The following is a 10,230-nucleotide window of genomic DNA, read 5'->3' as shown; positions in this document are numbered from 1 at the left end:
ACCAGGGACCCATTGTTAATGTACTGTGAGTACAAAGTCTGACCACTAGGGTCCCCATGTCACTGGCAACACATTCTCACTTGGAACTCCTCAAATAAGGCAGCTTGGTCACATGACCAGGCGTCACCAATGACCTCTAGTCACTGGTGTATTTTGACACTGGCCCAGTGGTGACGCAATCCACTTCTATTGAAGTCCCACAAGATCATCTACACACCCTTAGTAGTACGATATACACAAATAACCACAGCGTCATATTTAAACACCCATGGTAGTATAATATAATGATGTAGCTATATTGAGTCAGTTAATTCAGAATTGTTATTAGTATCCTAGTAGTAGCAACTGTCAATTGTTACACAAATGTGTTGTTTTGTGTGTTCCTGCCTGCAGGGCGTGCAGGCATTGAGTGACAGAATGCCTCTGAGATCATATCATTGAACTAAATTAAACTAAACAGCACTGAGGGAGAACTTGGCCTCAAATGCACTATAGCTCACTTTCTGAAAAGCTCTGTTCAGGCAGTTCAGTTGCAAATGCAACATTTTGATTGGCTGAAGACAGTTCCTCTGTTCACTGGGCTGAACTGCATGAGGAAACGAAACAGGCAGCGTTCCCCATAGACTGACCCAGTTGTGGCTGATATAGCATCTCTGGTTGGGGCGCCGCTTCCGTCTAAGTAAAGATGTAGAGAGAGAATCGTTGGTGTCGGAAAGTGACGCCCAGGAATGTGACCATGAGTTTGTATTGAGTTTGTATTTGATGAGTTGGGAGTGAGAATGTGTTGTCTCTGACCTTTTTATAGGTATAATTCCTTGAATAATCACACAATTCAAGCTCTCAACAACAAATCTTCCAGAAAATGGGAACTATGATATTGTGTGTGTAGATTTGTCTCTGGCACTTGATATAAATCATTCAAATGATGCAGATCAGATGTGTGTGTGTATATGCTGTTTGTGTGCAAGCATTCAATAAGTGTCTGTCTGTGTGTGTGTGTGTGTGTGTGTGTGTCAGGGCTGTATTATCCATTGGGGGCCGTGGCACAGGGGCCCTTGGCTCTCAGGGGCCCTTAAGGGGAACTGGGCCGCGCGGCCATCGACAATTTACTAAAATGAAATGTATAGAGGTTAATCGTTGGGCGTTTAACCTATACATACATACACACACACACACACACACGCCCAACACAGTTGGGCGTGTGAGTGTGTGTCTGAGAGAGGGAGAGAGTGCGTGTGTGGCGAGGCGAGTGGGGGAAACTCTTTCTTATTGGCTTTTCATGATTTGTTTTGTCGTATTCTGGTTCTTCATGTCGTAAAATCGGGGCGTTTCGAGAATATTTAAAGGCGTGTTATTTAAATGACGTCAGACGTCAGATTTATCAAAGCTCCGACCAAATGTACGCTAGGATTGGCTGTATAGGATCGCTTCATAAATGTGACTTTGACGTTGGTGTTTATGGCCGAATTTATGGAAAAATATAAGCCGTTTTTTACGCTCCATTGATAAATGAGGGTGTGTGTGTGTGTGTGTGTGTGTGTGTGTGTGTGTGTGTGTGTGTGTGTGTGTGCGTGCGTGCGTGCGTGCGTGCGTGCGTGCGTGCGTGCGTGCGTGCGTGCGTGCGTGCGTGCGTGCGTATTTACACGGTCTCTGCTTGACACACCCTGCTCAATCCGATTGCCATAGTGATCCTTTTAAATAATTGGTTTATCTTATTCAGCAACAGATGTATAGAATACTTCACGCCACAAACAATAAATGCTGTTAGATTAACAAAAGAAAACGTCCAAAAAAAAGATGACTAAGCAGTATATGCTTGAAGTCAGCCATATTGTTCTTTGTTAAGGCTGTAATGTTGTGTTTTCTTGTTTCCTGTTCTCATGTGTCTCTCCTCCAGATAACCACACTGCCCCCCTTCTTACCAGGGACGGTTTAACCCCCCAGCGCGCTACCCACAACGGGCAGTCAGGTGGGCACAGCACTCAAACACACTGCTCAGGTTTTTAGTTAACAAACTTTCCATTCTGCAGTCTCTGTGCCCTGTGGTCAATGTGTGATGACACATCTATTGTGCAACAACATTGTCAAATGTTCCGTTACTGCCAAAAAAACTGCCAACATCCTGTTTTCTCTCTTGTGTGTGTGTGTGTGTGTGTGTGTGTGTGTGTGTGTGTGTGTGTGTGTGTGTGTGTGTGTGTGGTCTGACTGTATGCAAGTATGTCTAAAAACTACTTGCTTTGGTTTGACAGTGTCAGAGACCTTTTTGCAACAGTGAAGCCAAATGTAGGACAACACAGATATCAGACAAAGTGAATAAGATGACATTTAAAAATAATGTTTAAATATTAGCATAATATTAATATGCACATTATTAACATATACTTTTACTAACCACTTCAATCCTATACTTTGTTGTACATCAAAGAGTGTAAATAACCAATCTACAAGCTCACAATGTTTCACATTGCAATACGTTGTGAGCTTGTAGATCTGCTATTTTCACCAAATGTTCACCAATTATGTCAGGCCCAGAACAGGGACACTAGGGTTCACATGGTTAATTAACTTGAGTCACTTTGTTTGTGTCGTTCATTAAGATGTCTACAGATACTTCTGACAAGCCAGGCACATCAACACGTGTGAGGTCTGGTGGAGGAGTCAGGAGGGAGAGACAGGAGGAGAGAGGAGAGGAGGAGAACGTGGAGAATGAAGGAGCAGACAGTCTGAGAGACCACGGCTCTGGCTCACAGGATCAAGGTACACAGTAACACTCTTACAATGTTTCTCTCTTCTCACATCAATACTACAGCAGCTTGTCAAATGACAATCTCCTCTCATTTCATGAAGTGACATTTATTTATAATCATTTTAAAGTTATTTGCGGGGCTTTTTTGAGCCTGCAGTCAGAACAAAATGATCACCCACCAGCTGCCTATGTCATCATGTATGTCCAACTTAGCATACAAGACATTTTTCCTTTTTTAAATTTTAAGTATGTTCTTGTGTGTTGCGTTGCCAATAGGAAGAAATAAGGGACCACTGGCCCACTAGTATACCAAGTCAAAAGCAAAAGTGTAAATAACTTTATATATTAGTTAGAAATATTATAATGATTAACTCTTTCATTGCCACACTTATTTCAGACTGTGTTGTCCCAGTGCCAGGAAAAAGGTGCATTTTTCCTCCGTTTGTTTTTTAACATTGAAGTGAATGGAGCAGCAATTTTTTGGATAGCGTTATCTCCTAGTTCCTTTGAGATAAAATATATATATATATATATATATATATATATATATTTTTTTTTTTTTTTTAAATGCAATTTTGGCAGTTAAAGAGTTAATAGTTAAGCCCTAAGACTGTTGACAGTTAACCCATTATAAAGCCTGTCAACTGATTCCTCTTTTGTTGCTGAACAGACTTCTACAGAACAGACGTTTCTATGAAAAATACATGCCATTCAGCTGTATAACAGACTGGAAAATACAAATCTGAAGATTTTGCCAGGGACCCCCAGAAGAGAGGATTTGTGTTAAAAAAAATCTAAATTATTCAAAATCTTTCAAACGCTTTAAAGATGTTTTTTTTTAAATAGCAGACACACACGCACACACACACACACAGACTAAGTGATGCACAATGAGCTTGTATATCTGCTATTTTTGAGGACCACTGTTCTAAACCAATGTTCTTTTCTGAAAAACGTATGTTGATATATATATATATATATATATATATATATATATATATATATATATATATATATATATATATATATATATATATATATATATATATATAAATGAATCAGATGCTTTCCCAGTTGTAATGGGTTAATATACAATGTTATACAAAGTGAGGTTAGGGGTCCCTGCTTCATCTCTCTATAAGCTAAGGGGTCCTTAGCCTAAAAACGATTGAAAACCCCTAAATGTTTATGGATTATATGCTATAGATTTATTTATTTAGCTGTTTTAAATTGTACATTGTGATAACTAAAGTATCTTAATTTTCAGCCACAAATCTGAAGGATTGATTGAATACTTTATTAACAGTTTGCACAAACGAGGCACGGTGGAACAGATTTATACAAAAGAATGCTAAAAGGATAACCCAGATAAACCCTCAGGGCTTATTTCCATTGGGGGGGGGGGGGGGGGACATTCCGGTGATGAGCTTAGATTTCTATGGGTTAATATAGGATATAATATACTGTAAGCTACAGTTGGCAATATAAAATGTATTAAACAATATACTGTACTATGTCCGCCTTATGCGGGGAGTCTGAGGTATAAGTTAAAGGAATTGAGCTATGCCACTCTGTGTAGTCTGTTCTTTGCTGCTCGGTCAATACACACAATTCTACAAACATTTTTGAATCTGAGAAACATTTACTTTTAAACATTGTCTATTTTAAATGTACATCATACAATCTGACACGGTTGATCTTATGATTTCCTAATCATGGTTATGATTACTATGGTTAGAATATAACAGATGTCTGTGTAATTGTGGTGCTCTTATCAGTACAAGATATACAAAACATTATCCACTACAAATTTACTAATATAACTACATTATTGTACACCAGACATAAGCATGTTTCTGCAGGAAGATGAAGGGGTTCTGAGTCCATTGCATCAAATCACTTAATTATATAATATTCACTCTGTTCTTTTAAATGAAATATTGAAACTGATCATATTAAAGTTGAACTCTATTGTATTATTATCCTCCAGTTGTCCAGAGAGAACTCATCCTCCAGAAAGAACTCACCATCCAGAGAGACCTCAACCTCCAGAGAGAACTCACCATCCAGATGAACATCGTCAGAGCGTGTGCAGTGATTCTCACGTTGATGTTTGCTATATTCACAGTGAGAACCGTAGACAGGGCCATGGACTGTGAGTATCAGATGGTCAAAGGTCACATTCATGCACTAACAACAATAAAATGCCATTTGTTTCTCACACAAGAACCCTACCATGCTTCACTATTGATAGTATGTGGTTCACTAGTACTTTATACATGTTGAGACCTATTCACATAAAAACACACCTGATCAGGAGCGTTGAGGTTTTTTTTCTACACAGATGCGTGACCTCAGCATGAACAGTAAAAACTAATATCGTCTCCTTTTGGTCATTAATTTGCAGGTTCAGCCAACTCCGAGTCACTATCCAACCTGACCCTCGAGAGGAACCAGTTCCAGACCAGATATGACAACGTGACCCTCGAAAGGAACCAGCTCCAGACCATACATGACAAACTGACCCTGAAGATACAGCAATTAGAACGTGAATTACACCAGTTTAAAAGAGGGACAGCAGGTGAGAGATCCAGTGTGTCTGTTTGTTAAATGTAGGGTAAGTGATTTTTGTTATTAAAGGGTTAAAATGTTATATTCTGATAGTAATCATTGTTATAGAGTGTTTGTTTAGTGACAGGTCTCTCTGTCTCTCCAGCTCTTTAATAAACAGAAAATACATTTTCAGGTGGGTTGCAAATGTTCAGTCAATCAGGAGAGAGTAGGCATGTATCTGCTTAAATATAATAGTGTTACAGTTCCTATTTTGTCTGCTCATTTCTTTGTGTCATTCCACTTGTTTATCCTGTATCCTGTGTGAGTTTTCTCTCCTAATTGGATAAAATTGGTATCCTGACCTAAGAATCAGTTTTCTATTTACCAAAGAGCTGGAGAGACGAGGAGACTCCTGTTACTGAACAAACACTCTATATTACTATCAGAATATAGAGGCATTTCATACTTATTTTAACAGAAAAATATCACTTACCCAACCTTAGGCAATGCATGGTAAATGACTCCTGTTATGTCATGTTGAGACACAAGGGGGCAGTGTTTAGCTTTGTGTCATTATTTTGATGAGCAGCAGAAAATATCTGTGGCATTTAGAGTTTATTAAATACTAGTTAAACTATATATTCTAAACGAGGTGCAGAAACAGCATTTGTACAATATATAACTAATTTATATAGGTTCTACTTGACTCATTATAACTACTCTTGTGTTAAATGTATTATCAGTACAGTCAAACTCCATCACTAAAACTCCTGTTTGATGTTCAGTCAAGTGTTCCAGTGGATGGCAGACGTTTGGATGCAGCTGTTATTACAGATCTACCGAAAAGACAACTTGGGAGGAAAGCAGAGAACTATGTCTGAAGACAGGAGGACGTCTGGTGGTCATTAACAGTGAAGAAGAACAGGTGTGTGTGTTGTTGTTGGGTTGGAATTATGCCTGATTTATTCTTAGTTGTGATATCTACAAGCCGTAGATCGTAGAATCTTTAGGCTTACGGTTCAAAATTAGAGGGAGAGAGAGAACGTCAAGACATAAATTAAACTAAATTAATTATTGTTCAATTATTGACAAATCTTCAGGAATTCATCAGAGGATTGAACCATGGGGGTGAAGAATCTTGGATTGGACTACAAAAGACCACGGGTGACAAATGGACATGGGTGGATGGAACGCCACTGACAACAGGGTGAGAAATGTTGATGTTTTTAATTGTAATTCTATTAAATCACAGTATGTGAGTGATTGAGTTGATGTGGTTAAACACATGATGTTGTTTACTCTGCAGGAACTGGGCCAGTGGACAGCCTGTTGACTACGTTGCCTGGAACTGTGCAGTATACCAGCACAGCGAAGGAAAATGGGCTAATAAGTTTTGTTCAGATACATTACATACAACCAAGTGGATCTGTGAAAAGTGATGCACCTCTTAAAGGATATTTTTTGTCTCATTCCTAAGACAATAATTTGATGACCAGCGGACCGGTAGGCAGCGGTTCTGGTAGGAGACACAACGAGTCGTTGTGTCTCCTACCGGAACCGCTGCCGGTCATCAAATTATTGTCTTAGGAATGAGACAAAAAAACTAAAAAAATATCCATGAATTCAAGTCTCCATGGGGTGACTAATCCATTGAAACAAAGTTTTTTTGGGGTGAAGTGTCCCTTTAACTTCATTGATTAAAACTGCAGCTTACTGTTGCATTGTGTGTTGTGAAGTTAAATAGTTGTAATTACTAGTGCAAATTAGACAAACACAAAACCTTTTATTGTACAGCAATACAATCTGTTGTACCCCTTATTACATTAATACAAACCACCAACTAGTACTTACTGTAACCTGGTTATTAGTATTTGCTTCATGGAAGATGTTGATTTGTATACCATCAATTTGGAACTGAGGAACACATATAGTATATGTCAGAATGCTGTTCATTGATTACACCTCAACACCATTGTGTCCTCCAAGCTCAGAGACCCAAGATTCAACACCACCCGGGGCAACTGAATCCTGGACTTTTTAACAGACAAACCCCAGATCTTAATCTATGACTATGTAGATGCCATTTAATCACATTTTACTTTATTTTATTCTATTTTGCAAAGCTATTTGTACTGCTTTTTCTATTCTTCTTTTGGCTTTTTTATTATCTTATCTCTGCCAGGGTCACCACCTCTAGCAGACATCCTAGCTTTCTCCACCATGAAAAAAAAAAAAAAAAACGATAAGGAAGGAAGGAAGATATGTCATGCTTGTATTATTAAAATATAGTAATAGTGTAGCGGGGTAATGCTGTCCATTTCTGCATATTGTGCTCTTATGTACGCTAATTATTTGCTGACATAATTAAGCCATTAGGGCAACACAACATGTAAACAACGAGCAGAAGAGCAGGTGCTGCTCTTGGTGGAAATGACTGGAATACGTGGTCTTGGAGGTGTAGTCTTTGGCACAGTTACCACAGTGATAATTCACATTAATGTAGGTAAAGGGCTGAGGCGTGTCTGAATGGTTTATGCATGTTCAATTCTTATGTGCAAAATATGCATTTAAAAAATATATATATCTCAACTTGCAAAAAGGGGGAGGGGGGTAAAAAAGATCATTATGGGTCTGGTTGTTTCAGTGCGTTTTTAAAAACAATCACGTGTGAGCTTGGGGGAGTAGTAGTAGTCTTACATCACATGTGTGCATCTGGACTACTCTCCTACCGCATGGCAACAAGACACCATGTGTGCTTGGCCTTCAGTCATGTTTTTGAGAATCATCCGATTTTGGGGGGACATTGAATGTGAAGCATTAACCTGGATTTTCACAATGCAGGTGCTATCTCCCAAAGATCGTAATGATGAATTGCTACACAATGTCATGCTCTGAGTTTGTAGCGGATCCATCAGGGTTGTGTCTGGATAGATCCGGACTAGTGTAATAGATGAAGACACTGTATGTGAATCCTTTGTTAAGCCTAGATAATACCAATAATAATAATTAATAATACAATTTGGTGCAGGTTTACGTCTAAGGACCAAAACATTGATAATTATAAAGTAACATTTTTCGGTATCATCTTTTAGGCCTATTTAGCTTCATATGAAGGGTTACATTTTGTTCAACATCAAATTGTTGAGATTTAAAATGCATGAAAACGTCTAAGCCTCATAGAGGTGATGGTCGTGAAAAAGGACACCTGCAGAGTGAATGTATTAACATTAACACCTTGTTTTTTAACATCTCACTGGTAAAATTCTGTTTAATTTGATTTTGATTGCCAATGATGATCCAAACTCGACTTTTTTTTAAAAGCATGAGAAATTGAACTTCTGGACTTTTCTGCTCCAAATGTTGAAAAACTGCGGCCCCTGGTTTCTCGACCACGTGTGTACAACTACAACTAACTTTGGTTGTATGGTCATGTTGGTAGGATTTTTGTCAAACTATTCTGGGGTCAGTTTTGTGTTGCATGTCATGTCACCCTCTCTCAAAGAACACCCAAACTGTTCTGGGGTGTGTTTAGTGCAGAAGGAGCGAGTGCATTTTACGGCAGCGGAAGCTGCCGCGGAACTGCCGGTGGAGGAGCGGCAGCTGCCGGCAGTGACTGCCGGCGGTGGAGCGGCAGCTGCCGGCGGAGGAGCGGCAGCTGCCGGCGGAGGAGCGGCAGCTGCCGGCGGAGGAGCGGCAGCTGCCGGCGGAGGAGCGGCAGCTGCCGGGGGAGGAGCGGCAGCTGCCGGCGGAGGAGCGGCAGCTGCCGGCAGTGACTGCCGGTGGTGGAGCGGCAGCTGCCGGCAACTTCTTTTTTTCGCCGATAAAGTATAGTTTTGGACCATGACGGAGGCGCGCCGACTCAGCGGACCTTGAGGCCAAGGAGTCGCGCCCGAGCGCCTCCAGGCGCGAGTGCCCGCGACGACCGGCCGATGGTCTGCTAGTCGACTAAGCGCCGTCCGAGTTATGTACCGATAGGCACAGAATCGTAAATAATATTGGTGGGGACTGCGTTTGCCCCACTGACTGCGTTTCGCTACACAAACGCAGCACACTCCCAAAGCTGGCGCCGCCGGCAGCTCCGCGGCAGCTGCCGCTGCCGGAAAATGCACTCGCTGTCCCTCGTTTAGTGAGCACTTAATTATTTATAATTATTATGGAAAGTAACTACATGTACTCAATTTTGAGGTACTTTTACTTTACTGGAGTATTTCCAATTTGCAATATGTTTACTCTACTAGAGGCAAATATTGTACTTTTACTCCACTACAAGTATTTGAAAACTTTAGTTACTAGTTACTTTGTAGATTTTGATTATTATTACAAAACCTCTTCAGCCCTATTTAAACTTTGGCAATTTGAAAATAGCTCACAACGTGTCACTTCACGACGTGTTGTGAGCTTGTAGATCTGCTATTTTTTAAATACATTTTATACATTTGAAAACGTGTGAAATGCATAAGGAGTACTTTAACTTTTAGTACTTTAAGTACATTTTGATACCAACTACTTATGTACTTTTACTCAAGTAAATTTTTAATTCCGGACTTTACTTGTACTTGTTGAGTACTTCTACATACAGTATTGGTACCTTTACTTAAGTAAAACATTTTAGTACTTTTTCCACCACTGCTTATTATGTCTTTGTTGCTGTCAGAGGAGCAGAGAGGTTGTCTCTGTTAACTTTGCTTCACCAGGCTTTCCTCTGTACCTGTGGAAAGCCTGGTTTCTATTCCAAATTAACCAGTGTAATCCGGTCTACTGTATCCGGTAATTTGCACACACACATAGAAACACATATCCTTTCCGTATCCGCTCCAGATCCAGAGCGGCTCAGCAACCTGTTGTTTTAGTGAGTTTTAACAACACGGTTATTATCCTCCCAAATGATTTGTGATTTAACACATATTTTTCACTGTTCCAAACAACAGCGT

General features: G+C 39.9%; 1 protein-coding gene across 1 annotated transcript; it reads left to right on the top strand.

Moving 5' to 3' along the window:
• Positions 1-2,597: 2,597 nt before the first annotated feature.
• On the top strand, positions 2,598-6,744 carry LOC308106281 (uncharacterized protein; the record flags this gene model as incomplete). Its single annotated transcript, XM_080457332.1, has 6 exons — positions 2,598-2,757; positions 4,737-4,901; positions 5,154-5,327; positions 6,085-6,224; positions 6,400-6,506; positions 6,606-6,744. 6 exons carry the CDS (start codon positions 2,598-2,600, stop codon positions 6,736-6,738), a joined length of 879 nt encoding a protein of 292 aa, XP_080313458.1. The 3' UTR covers positions 6,739-6,744.
• Between the last annotated feature and the right edge of the window lie 3,486 nt (positions 6,745-10,230).

Source organism: Gymnoscopelus braueri (genome assembly GCF_963280865.1).
Source record: "Gymnoscopelus braueri genome assembly, chromosome: 18".
In the NCBI taxonomy this organism is placed as follows: domain Eukaryota; kingdom Metazoa; phylum Chordata; class Actinopteri; order Myctophiformes; family Myctophidae; genus Gymnoscopelus; species Gymnoscopelus braueri.
The sequence above is the reverse complement of the archived record's forward strand: the minus strand, read 5'-3'. Positions and strand labels throughout refer to the sequence as shown.